At 50.8% G+C, this 15302-nt stretch overlaps 1 protein-coding gene across 1 annotated transcript in view; it reads right to left on the bottom strand.

The window, feature by feature from the left end:
• Nucleotides 1-5839: 5839 nt before the first annotated feature.
• The window catches only part of BICRA (BRD4 interacting chromatin remodeling complex associated protein), a 50412-nt gene continuing 40949 nt past the window's right edge, over nt 5840-15302 (bottom strand). Inside the window, exons 10-15 of the mRNA XM_058859793.1 lie at nt 14476-14534; nt 12454-12602; nt 10353-10447; nt 9330-9432; nt 6805-7004; nt 5840-6708 (exon numbers count right to left, since the gene is read on the bottom strand). Of these exons, the coding sequence (XP_058715776.1) occupies nt 5923-6708; nt 6805-7004; nt 9330-9432; nt 10353-10447; nt 12454-12602; nt 14476-14534 (1392 nt within the window). The 3' untranslated portion in view covers nt 5840-5922. The remainder of the gene's footprint in view (nt 6709-6804; nt 7005-9329; nt 9433-10352; nt 10448-12453; nt 12603-14475; nt 14535-15302) is intronic.

The raw sequence follows: 15302 nt of genomic DNA, 5'->3' as shown, positions 1-15302 counted from the left end.
TTTTCGGGAATTCCAGCTGGGAATTTTTGGGAATTCCAGCTGGGAATTTTTGGGAATTCCAGCCGGGATTTTTTTTGAATTCCAGCCGGGATTTTTTTGGAATTCCAGCTGGGAATTTTTGGGGAATTCCAGCCGGGATTTTTTGGGAATTCCAGCCGGGATTTTTCAGGAATTCCAGCTGGGATTTTTCAGGAATTCCAGCCGGGATTTTTTGGGAATTCCAGTTGGGATTTTTCGGGAATTCCAGCCGGGAATTTTTGGGAATTCCAGCCGGGAATTTTTGGGAATTCCAGCCGGGATTTTTCGGGAATTCCAACCAGGAATTTTCAGGAATTCCAGCTGGGAATTTTTGGGAATTCCAACCAGGAATTTTCAGGAATTCCAGCTGGGAATTTTTGGGAATTCCAACCAGGAATTTTCAGGAATTCCAGCTGGGAATTTTTGGGAATTCCAGCCGGGAATTTTTGGGAATTCCAGTTGGGATTTTTCGGGAATTCCAGCCGGGAATTTTTGGGAATTCCAGCCGGGAATTTTTGGGAATTCCAGCCGGGATTTTTCGGGAATTCCAGCCGGGATTTTTCAGGAATTCCAGCCGGGAATTTTTGGGAATTCCAGCCGGGATTTTTTGGGAATTCCAGCTGGGAATTTTTGGGAATTCCAGCCAGAATTTTTTTGGGAATTTGGGATCCCCCCCCCCTCCCCCAACCCCCAATCCCATCCCCCACCCCCAAATCCAAGCTCCTCCCCCCTCCCCCCCCCCAATTTTCCCAATTTTTTTTTTGGGAATTCCGTGGGGAATCAGCGGGGCCGGGGTTCGTTAATTAATTAAAAGTGATTTTAATTTACACCAGAAATAGTAAATGTCCAGAATTCCTTAAAAAAACTCGGTATAGACAATAAATACAGTACAAAATTCCAGCCGGGAATTTCCCCGGGCCCATCCCGGGATTTTGGGAATTCTCTCGGAAATTTGGGATCCGACCCCTCCCCCCCCCCCCCGACCCCTCCCACAAAGAAATCCGGGAAAAAAAAGGAGGGAAAGGGTTAAAATCCACCCCCCAAAAATTCCGGGAATTCCCGGGGAAAAATCCGGAAAATTGGGGTGGGAGAGAGGGAAAAAATGGGAATTTTGGGGGAAAAAATGGGAATTTGGGGAGAAAAATGGGAATTTTGGGGCTAAAAATGGGAATTTTGGGGCTAAAAATGGGAATTTGGGGGGAAAAATGGGAATTTGGGGGGAAAAATGCGATTTTGGGGCTAAAAATGGGAATTTGGGGGGAAAAATGGGATTTTGGGGCTAAAAATGGGAATTTGGGGGGGAAAATGGGAATTTGGGGGGAAAAAATGAGATTTTGGGGCTAAAAATGGGAATTTGGGCAGAAAAATGGGAATTTTGGGGCTAAAAATGGGAATTTGGGCAGAAAAATGGGGATTTTGGGGCTAAAAATGGGATTTTGGGGAGAAAAAAAGCGATTTTGGGGCTAAAATTGGGAATTCTGTGGCTAAAAATGGGATTTTGGGGGGGAAAATGGGAATTTGGGGGGAAAAACGGGATTTTGGGGCTAAAAATGGGAATTTGGGCAGAAAAATGGGAATTTTGGGGCTAAAAATGGGAATTTGGGGGGAAAAATGGGAATTTGGGGGGAAAAATGGGATTTTGGGGAGAAAAAAAAGGGATTTTGGGGGGAAAATTGGGGATTTTGGGGCTAAAAATGGGAATTTGGGCAGAAAAATGGGATTTTGGGGTGAAAAAATGGGATTTTGGGGCTAAAATTGGGAATTTTGTGGCTAAAAATGGGTATTTGGGGCAAAAAAATGGGAATTTTGGGGCTAAAAATGGGAATTTGGGGGGAAAAATGGGAATTTGGGGGGAAAAAGGGGATTTTGGGGCTAAAATTGGGAATTTTGTGGCTAAAAATGGGTATTTGGGGGGAAAAATGGGAATTTGGGGGGAAAATGGGATTTTGGGGGGGATAAATGGGAATTTGGGGGAAAAATGGGAATTTTTGGAAGGAAAAGGAGAATTTGGGGTGGAGATTTTTGGTGAGAATTCCGAGATTTTTGGGAAAAGGGGAATTCTGTGGTCAAAAAAAAAAATTTTGGGGCCAAAAATGGGAATTCGGGGTTTTTCCAAGGGAACGAGGCTAAAATTGGGATAAAAGGTTTAGAAAATGGGAAAAATGGGGGAAAAAAAAGTGGGAAAAGGGAAAATTGGGAGAGAATTGGGATAAATAATAAAAAAATGGGATAAGGAGAAAAAAAGGATTTAAAAAAATGAATAAAAAAATGGGAATAAATAAAAAATGGGATAAAAAAATCGGGATAAGGGAAAAAAAAATGGGATCCAGGGAAAAATGGGATGGAGGAGAATAAATAAAAATGGGATCCAGGAAAAAAATGGGAGAGAGGAAAAAAAAACCGGGAAAAAATCCAAATTCCTGGGATTTGGGGCCAATCCCGGCTGGAATTCCAGGAGCTCCCAGCCCGGGAAAATCCCAATTTTGGAGTTTTTTTATGGAAAAAACGCTGCGGGGCTGGAAAAACGGGAATTGCTGGGATTTGGGGGGGAAATCCTGGGATTTTGGGGGAATTCCCGGGATTTTGGGGAGAATTCCCAGAATTTGGGGGGGAATTCCCAGAATTTGGGGGGGAATTCCCAGAACTGGGGAGAATTCCCGGCATTTGGGGGGGGGAATTTCTGGGATTTTGGGGAGAATTCCTGGGATTTGGGGGGGAATTCCCAGGATTTGGGGGGGAATTCCCAGGATTTGAGGGAAAATTCCCGGGATTTCGGGGGAATTCCCGGGATTTGGGGAGAATTCGTGGGATTTTGGGGGGAATTCCTGGGAATTTGGGGGAATTCCTGGGATTTTGGGAGAAATTCCCAGGATTTTGAGAGGATTCCCAGAATTTGGGGGGGAATTCCTGGGATTTGGGGGGGAATTGCCAGGATTTGAGGGGAATTCCCGGGATTTTGGGGAGAATTCCCGGGATTTTGGGGGAATTCTTGGGATTTTGGGGGAATTGCTGGGATTTTGGGGGAATTCCCAGAATTTGGGGGGGAATTCCCGGGATTTGAGGGCAATTCCCAGGATTTGAGGGGAATTCCCGGGATTTTGGGGAGAATTCCCGGGATTTGAGGGCAATTCCCAGGATTTTGGGGGAATTCCCAGGATTTGGAGGGAATTCCCGGGATTTGGGGGCTCCTGCGCTGCTCCCGGGATAAAAACCGCCCGAATTTCCCAAAAAAATCGGGAAAAATTCCTGGAAATCTGAAGCAGGTCCCCCCCCCCAAACCCAGGATCCAAATATTCCGGGAATTGGGAAAATTCCCTGAAAAACGAGGGGAAAACGGGAAAAAAACGAGGACAAAGAAGGGAAAATGCAGCGTTTTTCCTAAAAAAAAAAAGGAATTTTGGGGAAAAGCAGCAGGAAATTCCCATTTTTCCATCAAAAATTTGGATTTTTTCCCCATTGGAAATGGAGAATTTGGGTCGGGAGCTCCGGGGGAAAACGCTGGAAAATTCCCCAATTTTTTTTTTTTTAAAGGAATTTTTCCCCCCAAAAATCTCCAGAATTCGTTTAAAAAAACGCGGAAATTTTGGAATCTCAGCCCAAAAACTTCGGGAATTTTCAGGGTGGGATTTGGGAAAGGCCCAAAAATCTCCAGGATTTATTAAAAAAAATAAAATTTAAAAAAAAAAAAAATCGGAAATTTGGGATGAATTTGGAATTTGGCCCCTTTTTTTTTTGGCTTTTTTTTTTTTTTGGGGAAGGGAAAGCCCCAAAATCCTTGGAATTAGTGGAAAAAAAACGGGAAAAATTTGGGATTTTTCCCCTTCTTGAGGGGGAAAGTTGGAAAAATCTCCGGAATGAGTTAAAAAAAGGGCGGAAATTCGGGAAAAATCGGGAATTCTGCCCCTTTTGGGGGGGATTTTTGGGGTGGAATTTGGGGATGGGGGGGGGGGGGACGCTCCATGAATCCGGAATTTTCCAGGGAAAGTTCCTTCGGGGGGATTGGGGCGGGAATTCCGCCCTGGGGTTGGGATAAATCCCAGGAAAATCCCATTTTTTTGGGGGGGGGGAATCGACCATTCCCGAAATTCCCGAAATTCCCGAAATTCCGAGGGGTTCGGGATCCTCCTCCCGATCCCGGGAAATCCCAGCCAGGCTTTTCCCGATGGATTCGGGGCCGCATTCCCGGGTTTCTCCTTCGTCTCTCCCCAATTCCCGAATTCCCAAATTCCCGGCTCGGAATTCCCGGTCCCGCCCTTCCCGATCCTTCCCCTCCCCCCCCGAGCTCCCGGTTCGGCCCCGCGATCCCAAATTCCCGGATTTTCCCCATCCCAGATTTTCCCAATTCCCGCTGCTCTCCCATTCCCGGATTTTCCCCTTCCCGGATTTTCCCCATCCTGGATTTTCCCCTTCCCGAATTTTCCCACCCCGGATTTTCCCATTCCCAGATTTTCCCAATTCCCACCACTCTCCCATCCCAGATTTTCCTGTTCATTCCCGAATTTTCCCATTCCCGCTGCTCTCCCATCCCTGTTTATCCCAATCCCGGTGTTTCCTGTTCCCGGATTTTCCCCATCCTGGATTTTCCCATTCCCAGATTTTCCCGTTCCCGGCGTTTCCCATTCCTGGATTTTTCCATTCCCAGATTTTCCCGATCCCGGATTTTCCCGATCCCAGATTTTCCCATTCCTGGATTTTCCCATTCCGGATTCTCCCATTCATTCCCAGATTTTCCCACTCCCGCTGCTCTCCCGTCCCTGTTTATCCCAATCCTGGTTTGTCCCGATCCCGGATTTTCCTGTTCCCGGCGTTTCCCATTCCTGGATTTTCCTGTTCCCAGCATTTCCCAATCCCGGATTTTCCTGTTCCTGAATTTTCCCGTTCCCGGCATTTTTCAATCCCAGATTTTCCCATTCCCAGATTTTCCCCTTCCTGGTGTTTCCTGTTCTTGGTGTTTCCCAATCCCGGATTTTCCCATTCCCAGATTTTCCTGGTGTCCCAGATTTTCCCATTCCCAGATTTTCCCATTCCCGGTGTTTCCCAATCCCGGATTTTCCCATCCCCGGATTTTCCCATTCCCAACATTTCCCGTTCCTGGTTCATCCCGATCCTGGCATTTCCCAATCCCGGTGTTTTCCCTTCCCGGTTTCTCCCAATCCCGGATTTTCCCGGATTTTCCTGATCCCGGCATTTCCCAGTGTCCAGGCATTTCCCGGTGTCCCAGATTTTCTGGGATTTTCCCGGCGTTTCCCGGCGTTTCTCCATCCCGGCGTTTCCCAGCTTTTCCCAATCCCGGTTTTTCCCGGTTTTTCCCGGTATCCCAGATTTTCCTGCTGTTTCCTGCTGTTTCCCAATGTCCCGGCTTTTCCCAATCCCGGATTTTCCCGGTGTCCCGGCGTTCCTTGATCCCGGCGTTTCCCGGCCTTTCCTGGCGTCCCGGCCTTTCCCAATCCCGGATTTTCCAGGATTTTCCCGGCGTTTCCCGGCATTTCCCGGTGTCCTGGCTTTTCTCGATGTCCGGGCTTTTCCCAATCCCGGATTTTCCCGGATTTTCCCGGCATTTCCCGGTTTTTCCCGGCCTTTCCTGGTGTCCCGGCCTTTCCCAATCCTGGATTTTCCCGGTGTTTTCCTGGCGTTTCCCGGCATTTCCCGGCGTCCCGGCTTTTCCCGGTGTCCCATCCTTTCCCAATCCCGGATTTTCCCGGCGTTTCCCGGTGTTTCCCGGCATTTCCCGGTGTCCCATCCTTTCCCAATCCCGGCATTTCCTGGCATTTCCCGGCATTTCCCGGCGTCCCATCCTTCCCCAATCCCGGTTTTTCCCGGTTTTTCCCGGTTTTTCCCGGTTTTCCCCGGCGTTTCCCGGTGTTTTCCCGGCGTTTTCCCGGCCATTCCCGGTGTCTCCCGGGGTCATCTGGTGCACGTCCGTGCGGCTCCCAGGCCGCCGTTGTGGCTGGGCGGGGGCAGGAGGGGCTCGGCGCGGCGGGGGAAGGGCGATCCGGCGGCCGATCCCGCCGATCCCGAGGATGAGGATGACGACGATGACGACGATGATGATGATGAGGATGATGATCCCGGTGCCGGGACGCCGGGGCGGGGCTGCTGCAGGTTGAGGATGCTGTCGATGGCGCTCTGCAGGTGCTCGCTCAGGGAATCGTCCTGGGGGCTGTCGCTGGAGAAGGAGGCGTTGTCCACCTCCGGCAGCTCCGCTCGCCGCCGCTTCCCGCCCCACGGCGGCTCCAGCCCGGCTCCTTCCTCCTCCTCCTCCTCCTCCCCGTCCGACCCCTCCTCCGGGGGTCCCTTCCCGGGGCGGATCCCGCCGGCGGATCCCGGATCCCGCCGCAGCGCCGCCGTCCCCGGCCGGTTCTCCCGGTAGGATTTCCGCAGCGGGAGCCGGCACGGCGCCGCCGCCGCCGCCGCCACGGGAGGAGGAGGAGGAGGAGGAGGAGGAGGAAGCACCGCCGGCGTCGTCGTCGGCGTTTTCTTCTCCAGGGATCCGTTGAGCTGGGAGGGGATCCCCGGCGGGGGGATCCCGGGGGGATCCAGCGCCGTGTTGTGGATCACTTTGCTCAGCCCGGCCTCCTGCTTGATCTTCAGCTTGAGGCCGATGCGGCTCCGAGCCTCGTACGTCTTCATCGGGGGGCGGCTCCGCGAGGGCAGCGCCTCCTCGGGATCCACCCTGGGATCCGCTCTGGGATCCGCTCGGGGATCCGCCCGGGGATCCGCCCCCCGGGGGAGGGGCTGGGGGGGGTCGCGGGGAGGGTCCCGGGGGGGGTGGCGCCCCTCCCCCAGCCAGGTGACGCTGGGGGAGCCCCCCCCGTGCTTGATCAGCAGCTTGGGGGGGGCGGGGGGAGGGGCGGGGGAGGGAGGGGGAGGGGCGGGGGAGGGTTGGGGGAGGGGCAGGGAGGAGGAGGAGGAGGAGGAGGAGGGGGGGAGGGGGCGGGAGGAGGAGGAGGAGGAGGAGGAGGAGGAGGAAGAGGAGACGTATTCGTCTGCAAGGGAAAGGAGAGAGGTCATTAATTAGGGGTCATTGGTCATTAATTAGGGGTTATTGGTCATTAATTAGGGATCATCAGTCACTAATTAAAGGTCACTGGTCATTATTTACAGCTCAATGGTAATTAATTAGAGCTCACTGGTCACTAATTAAAGGTCATTGGGCATTAATTAGAGATCACTGGTCATTACTTAGAGGTCAGTGGTCATTAATTAGAGCTCATTAGTCACTAAATAAAGATCAGTGGTCATTAATTAGAGCTCAATGGTAATTAGAGTTCATTGGTTGCTAATTAAAGGTCAGTGGTCATTAACTAGAGCTCATTGGTCATTAATTAAAGCTCAGTGGTCATTAATTAGAGATCAGTGGTCATTAATTAGAGCCCAGTAGTCATTAATTAGAGGTCATTGGTCAGTTAGAGGTCAGTGGTCATTAATTAGAGATCATTGGTCACTAATTAGGGATCATTGGTTATTAATTAGAGCTCAGTGGTCATTAATTAGAGCTCAGTGGTCATTAATTAGAAGCCATTGGTCATTAATTAGGGATCATTGGTCATTAATTAGGGATCATTGGTTATTAATTAAGAGCTCATTTGCATCCCAATTACACCAACTCCCCCCTTTCCCCCTTTTCCCTTTTCCCAGGGAATTCCACCCTCAGGATCCCAAAGATCCAGAGCCGGGACCTGGACTCGGAGAGACCCTGGGCTGACCTTTAATTGACCCTTGATTGACCCTTAATTGACCTTTAATTGACTCTTGACCTTTAATTGACCCTTGACCTTCATTTAACCCTTGATCTTTAATTGACCCTTGATTGACCCTTAATTGACCTTTAATTGACCCTTGATTGACCCTTAATTGATCTTTAATTGACCCTTGATTGATCTTTAATTAACTTTTAATTGACCTTTAATTAACCCGGGACTGACCCTCAATAAACCTGACTGAGCTTGGAATTTTGGGCAGACCGGGAATTCCATCCCAAACCCTGGGAATCCCAAACCCCGGGAATTCCATCCCAAATCCTGGGAATTCCATCCCAAACCCCGGGAATTCCATCCCAAACCCCGGGAATTCCGTCCCAAACCCCGGGAATTCCATCCCAATCCCGGGAATTCCGTCCCAAACCCCGGGAATCCCAAATCCCAGGAATTCCATCCCAAACCCCGGGAATTCCGTCCCAAACCCTGGGAATCCCAAACCCTGGGAATTCCATCCCAAACCCCGGGAATCCCAAATCCCGGGAATCCCAAACCCCGGGAACTCCATCCCAATCCCGGGAATTCCATCCCAAATCCCGGGAATCTCGTTCCCAGCACTCCCACAGTTCCCGGAGTCCCCCCGTTCCCGGATTCCCCCCAATTCCCGCAATTCCCGGATGGATTCCCGCCATTCCCAGCCCTCCTGCAATTCCCGTTATTCCCGTTTTCCCCCCGTTCCCAGCCCCCCCCAGCATTCCCAGAATTCCTGGATTCCCCCCCATCATTCCCGTTATTCCCGTTATTCTCCCCCCGTTCCCACCGGGCCGTTCCCACAGTTCCCAGGATTCCCGTTATTCCCGCCATTCCCGTTATTCCTGCTCCGTTCCCACCGGGCCGTTCCCGTTATTCCCATTATTCCCATTATTCCCATTATTCCCGGCATTCCCGCCATTATTCCTGTTATTCCAGTTATTCCCGCTGGGTTCCCACCGGGCTGTTCCCGTTATTCCCATTATTCCCGCCATTCCTGTTATCCCCCCGTTATTCCCCGTTATTCCCGTTATTCCCGTTATTCCCGCTGTTATTCCCGTTATTCCCGTTATTGCCCCGTTATTCCCATTATTCCCGCCGTTATTCCCGCCGTTATTCCCGCCGTTATTCCCGTCATTCCCGCTGTTATTCCTGTTATTCCCCCCGTTATTCCCGCCGTTATTCCCGTTGTTTTTCCCTGCGGGTTCCCACCGGGCCGTTCCCGTTATTCCCGTTATTCCTGCCGTTATTCCCATTATTCCCGCCGTTATTCCCGCCATTATTCCCATTCCCATTCCCGTTATTCCCGCCGCTTTCCCCTGCGGGTTCCCACCGGGCCGTTCCCTTTATTCCCATTATTCCCAGGATTCCCGTTATTCCTGTTATTCCCATTATTCCCGTTATTCCCGTTTTTCCCGCCGTTATTCCCGTGGTTTTTCCCTGCGGGTTCCCACCGGGCTGTTCCCGTTATTCCCATTATTCCCGTTATTCCCATTATTCCCGTTATTCCCGTTATTCCCGTTATTCCCGTTATTCCCACAATTCCCCCCGTTATTCCCGCGGTTTTCCCCCGCGGGTCCCCACCGGGCCGTTCCCGTGCCAGCTGCCGGTCGAGCGCCAGCGCCGTTTTCTCCTCCTGGATGAAGATCCGGTCGATCATCACCATCTCCGCCGAGGGGCTGGAGCGCTGCGGGAAATCCGGGAATTCCCATGGAATTCCAGGGAATTCCGGGAAAATTCCGGGAATTTGGGGAATTCCAGGGAATTTTGGGAAATTTTCAGGGAATTTTGGGGAATTTTCGGGGAATTTTGGGGAATTCCAGGGAATTTTGGGGAATTCCATGGAATTTTGGGGAATTTTCAGGTCGATCATCACCATCTCCGCCGAGGGGCTGGAGCGCTGCGGGAAATCCGGGAATTCCCACGGAATTCCAGGGAATTCCGGGCAAATTCCGGGAATTTTGGGGAATTTTCAGGGAATTTTGGGGAATTCCATGGAATTTTGGGGAATTTCCATGGAATTCCGGGAAATTCCAGAAATTTTGGGGAATTCCATGGAATTCCGGGAAATTCCGGGAATTTTGGGGAATTTTCAGGGAATTTTGGGGAATTCCAGGGAATTTTCGGGGAATTTTGGGGAATTTTCAGGGAATTTCTGGGAATTTCCATGGAATTTTGGCGAAATTCCAGGAATTTTGGGGGAATTCCATGGAATTCCAGGGAAATTCCGGGAATTTTGGGGAATTTTGGGGAATTTTGAGGGAATTTTCATGGAATTCCGGGGAAATCCCAGGAATTTTGGGGAATTTCCATGGAATTCCAGGAAATTCTGGAAATTTTGGGGAATTCCAGGGAATTTTGGGGAATTTTGGGGAATTCCATGGAATTTTGGGGAATTCCAAGGAATTTTGGGGGAATTCCATGGAATTCCGGGGGAATTCCGGGGAAAATCTGGGAATTTTGGGGAATTCCAGGGAATTTTGGGGAATTCCCGGGGAATTTTGGGGAATTTTCAGGGAATTTTCGGGGAATTTTCAGGGAATTTTGGGGAATTCCATGGAATTTGGGGGGAATTTCCATGGAATTGCGGGAATTCCGGGGCCTCACCCGCGATTCCTCGAGGAGCAGCAGCCGGTACTTGTTGAGCATCGCCCGCGTGCGGCGCAGGAGCTGCTCCGACACCGCCTCGAACTCCTCGTCCACTGGAAATGCCGGAATGTTCCGGAATAAATACACGGGAATGTGGGAATGAATGAGGGAATGGGGAAATAGGAATTGGGAATTGGGGAATAAATGTGGGAATGGGGAATTGGGAATTGGGAATGTGGGAATGGGAATTGGGAATTGGGAATTGGGAATGGGAATTGGGAATGGGGAATGTGGGAATGGGAATTGGGAATGGGAAATGTGGGAATGGGGAATGTGGGAAATATGGGAATTGGGAATGGGGAATTGGGAATGGGGAATGTGGGAAATGTGGGAATGGGAAATGTGGGAATGGGAATGGGGAAATGGGAATTGGGAATTGGGAATTGGGAATGGGGAATTGGGAATTGGGAATGGGAAAATGGGAATGGGGAATTGGGAATTGGGAATGGGAATGGGAATTGGGAATGGGGAATTGGGAATTGGGAATGGGAATTGGGAATTGGGAATTGGGAATGGGGAATTGGGAATGGGGAATTGGGAATGGGAATTGGGAATGGGAATTGGGAATAAATATGGGAATGGGAATTGGGGATGGGAAATAAATGTGGGAATGGGAAATGTGGGAAATATGGGAATGGAGGAATGGGACAAATGGGAATGGGAAATAAATATGGGAATGGGGAATATGGGAATGGGGAATAAATACGGGAATGGGGAATAAATATGGGAATGGGAAATGTGGGAATGGGAATGGGGAATATGGGAATGGGAGTGGGGGAATGGGGAATGTGGAAATGGGGATGGGAAATAAATACGGGAATGGGAAATAAATATGGGAATTGGGAATTGGGAATGGGGAATGTGGGAATGGGAAATATCCCATATGCCAACATTCCCACATTCCCAGTGTTTATCCCAGTGTTATCCCAGTGTTTTCCCGGTGTTTCCGGGTGTTTCCGGGTGTTTCCCGAGTGTTTCCTGGGTGTTATCCCGGTGTTTTCCGGGTGTTTTTCCCGGTGTTTCCCACTCACCGCGGCGGCACTCGGGCTCCCCGGGCAGCACCCCCTGGTACCTCTATCCCAATATCCCAATATCCCATATCCCAGTATTATCCCATTGTTTCCCAGTGTTTATCCCGTTGTTTATCCCGGTGTTTCTGGGTGTTTTCCCGGGTGTTTCCCGGTGTTTTCCGGGTGTTTTCCCGGTGTTTCCCACTCACCGCGGCGGCACTCGGGCTCCCCGGGCAGCACCCCCTGGTACCTCTATCCCAATATCCCAACATTTCCATATCCCAGTATTATCCCATTGTTTCCCATTGTTATCCTGGTGTTTCCCGGTGTTTTCCCATTGTTTATCCCGGTGTTTTCCGGGTGTTTTTCCCGGTGTTTCCCACTCACCGCGGCGGCACTCGGGCTCCCCGGGCAGCACCCCCTGGTATCTCTATCCCAATATCCCAACATTCCCATATCCCAGTATTATCCCATTGTTTCCCAGTGTTTTCCCGGTGTTTTCCCGTTGTTTATCCCGGTGTTTCCCGGGTGTTTTCCCGGTGTTTTCCGGGTGTTTTTCCCGGTGTTTCCCACTCACCGCGGCGGCACTTGGGCTCCCCGGGCAGCACCCCCTGGTACCTCTATCCCAATATCCCAATATCCCATATCCCAGTATTATCCCATTGTTTCCCAGTGTTTATCCCGGTGTTTCCCGTTGTTTATCCCGGTGTTTTCCCGGTGTTTTTCCCGGTGTTTCCCGGTTCCTCACCGCGGCGGCACTCGGGCTCCCCGGGCAGCACCCCCTGGTACCTCTATCCCAATATCCCAACATTCCCATATCCCAGTATTATCCCATTGTTTCCCAGTGTTTTCCCGGTGTTTTCCCGTTGTTTATCCCGGTGTTTCCCGGGTGTTTTTCCCGGTGTTATCCTCGTGTTTTCCTGGTGTTTTCCCGTTGTTTATCCCGGTGTTTTCCCGTTGTTTATCCCGTTGTTTATCCCGGTGTTTCCGGGTGTTTCTGGGTGTTTCCGGGTGTTTTCCGGGTGTTTTTCCCGGTGTTTCCCACTCACCGCGGCGGCACTCGGGCTCCCCGGGCAGCACCCCCTGGTAGACGTGGTAGGGCAGCAGCCGGCGCAGGGCGTCGCCCACGGAGCGGAACGGGGTTCGGAATTCCGGGTGCAGCACCGCGCCCTGGTGCTTGTGCAGCTGCTCCAGGAGACTGCGGGGAACATTCCCGGGATTCGGAACCGGAGCCGTTCCCGAATCCCGGAGCAATTCCCAAATCCCAATTCCCAAATCCCGGCACAATTCCCAAATCCCAATTCACAAATCCCAATTCCCAAATCCCAGCACAATTCCCAAATCCCAATTCCCAAATCCCAATTCCCGAATCCTGGCACAATTCCCAATTCTCAAATCCTGACACAATTCCCAAATCCCTATTCCCAAATCCCAATTCCCAAATCCCGGCACAATTCCCAAATCCCAACACAAATCCCAAATCCTGGCGCAATTCCCAATTCCCAAATCCCGACACAATTCCCAAATCCCAAATCCCAGCACAATTCCCAAATCCCGACACAATTCCCAATTCCCAAATCTCAATTCACAAATCCCAAATCCCGACACAAATCCCAAATCCCGACACAATTCCCAAATCCCGGAGCAATTCCCGAATCCCGGTACAAATCCCAAATCCCAAATCCCGACACAATTCCCAAATCTCAATTCCCGAATCCCGGAGCAATTCCCGAATCCCAGCACAATTCCCAAACCCCAAATCCCGACACAATTCCCAATTCCCAAATCCTGGAGCAATTCCCAAATCCCAAATCCCAGCATAAATTCCAATTCCCAACACAAATCCCAAATCCCGACACAATTCCCAAATCCCAAATCCCGACACAATTCCCAAACCCTGACACAATTCCCAAGTCCTGGCACAATTCCCAATTCCCAAATCTCGACACAATTCCCGAATCCCAACACAAATCCCAAATCCCAAATCCCAAATCCCAAATCCTGGCACAATTCCCAATTCCCAATTCCCAAACCTCGACACAATTCCCAAATCCCAACACAATTCCCAAATCCCAAATCCCAATTCCCAAATCCCAAATCCTGGCACAATTCCCAATTCCCAAATCTCGACAGAATTCCCAAATCCCAAATCCCAATTCCCACATCCCAAATCCCAATTCCCAAATCCCAAATCCCAGCACAATTCCTAATTCCCAAATCCCGACAAAAATCCCAAATCCCAACACAATTCCCAATTCCCAAATCCCGACGCAATTCCCAATTCCCAAATCCTGACACAATTCCCAAATCCCAATTCCCAAATCCTGGCACAATTCCCAAATCCCAAATCCCAAATCCTGGCACAATTCCCAAATCCCAAATCCCAAATCCTGGCACAATTCCCAAATCCCAAATCCCAAATCCCAAATCCCAATTCCCAATTCCCAAATCCCAGCACAAATCCCAAATCCTGGCACAATTCCCAATTCCCAAATCTCGACACAATTCCCAAATCCCAAATCCCAATTCCCACATCCCAAATCCCAATTCCCAAATCCCAAATCCCAAATCCTGGCACAATTCCCAAATCCCAAATCCCGGCACAATTCCTAAATCCCAAATCCCGACAAAAACCAAATCCCAAATCCCAGCACAATTCCCAAATCCCAATTCCCAATTCCCAAATCCCAATTCCCAAATCCCAATTCCCAAATTCCGGCACAATTCCCAAATCCCAGCACAATTCCCAAATCCCAAATCCCAAATCCCCATTCCCAAATCCCGGCGCAAATCCCAAATCCCAGCACAATTCCCAATTCCCAATTCCCAGCACAAATCCCAATTCCCAATTCCCAATTCCCAACAAAATTCCCAAATCCTGACACAATTCCCAATTCCCAACAAAATTCCCAAATCCTGGCACAATTCCCAATTCCCAACACAATTCCCAATTCCCAATTCCCAATTCCCGAATCCTGGCACAACCCGGGACAGAATTCCCAATTCCCACCCCCCCCCCGTCCCCCGTGGCCAAAAATTCCCGGGAATTCCCAGTGCTCCCAGTTCCTCACCAGGCCTCTTTACTGGGCTGCAGCGCCGGCGGCTTCTTCAGCGCCAGCTTCGCCTCCAGCTGCGGGAACAGCGGGGTCGGAGAGAATTCCCGGGATTTGGGGAGGAATTCCCGGGATTTGGGGGAGAATTCCCGGGATTTGGGGGAGAATTCCCGGGATTTGGGGGGGGATTCCCGGGATTTGGGGGGAAATTCTTGGGATTTTGGGGGGAATTCCCAGGATTTAGGGGCAGATTCCCAGGATTGGGGTGGATTCCCGGGATTTTGGGAGGGGAATTCCCGGGATTTGGGGGGGATTCCCGGGATTTGGGGGGGGATTCCCGGGATTTGGGGGGGAATTCCCGGGATTTGGGGGGGGATTCCCAGGATTTGGGGGGGAATTCCCGGGATTTGGGGGGGAATTCCCGGGATTTGGGAGGGAATTCCCGGGATTTGGGGGGGAATTCCCAGGATTTGGGGGGGAATTCCCAGAATTGGGGGGAATTCCCAGGATTTGGGGGGGAATTCCCGGGACTTTGGGAGGGAATTCCCAGGATTTGGGGGGGAATTCCCAGGATTTGGGGGGGAATTCCCAGAATTGGGGGGAATTCCCAGGATTTGGGGGGGAATTCCCGGGATTGGGGGGAATTCCTGGGATGGGGGCAGATTCACAGGATTTGGGGGGGAATTCCCAGGATTTTGGGGGAATTTCTGAGATTTTGGAGGGGAATTCCCGGGATTTGGGGGGCGAATTCCCGGGATTTGGGGAGAATTCCCGGGATTTGGGGAGAATTCCCGGGATTTGGGGGGGAATTCCCGGGATTTGGGGAGAATTCCCGGGATTTGGGG

This window comes from Poecile atricapillus, chromosome 31 (genome assembly GCF_030490865.1).
Source record: "Poecile atricapillus isolate bPoeAtr1 chromosome 31, bPoeAtr1.hap1, whole genome shotgun sequence".
Lineage (NCBI taxonomy): Eukaryota > Metazoa > Chordata > Aves > Passeriformes > Paridae > Poecile > Poecile atricapillus.
This window is presented reverse-complemented; position numbering and strand designations above follow the sequence as displayed.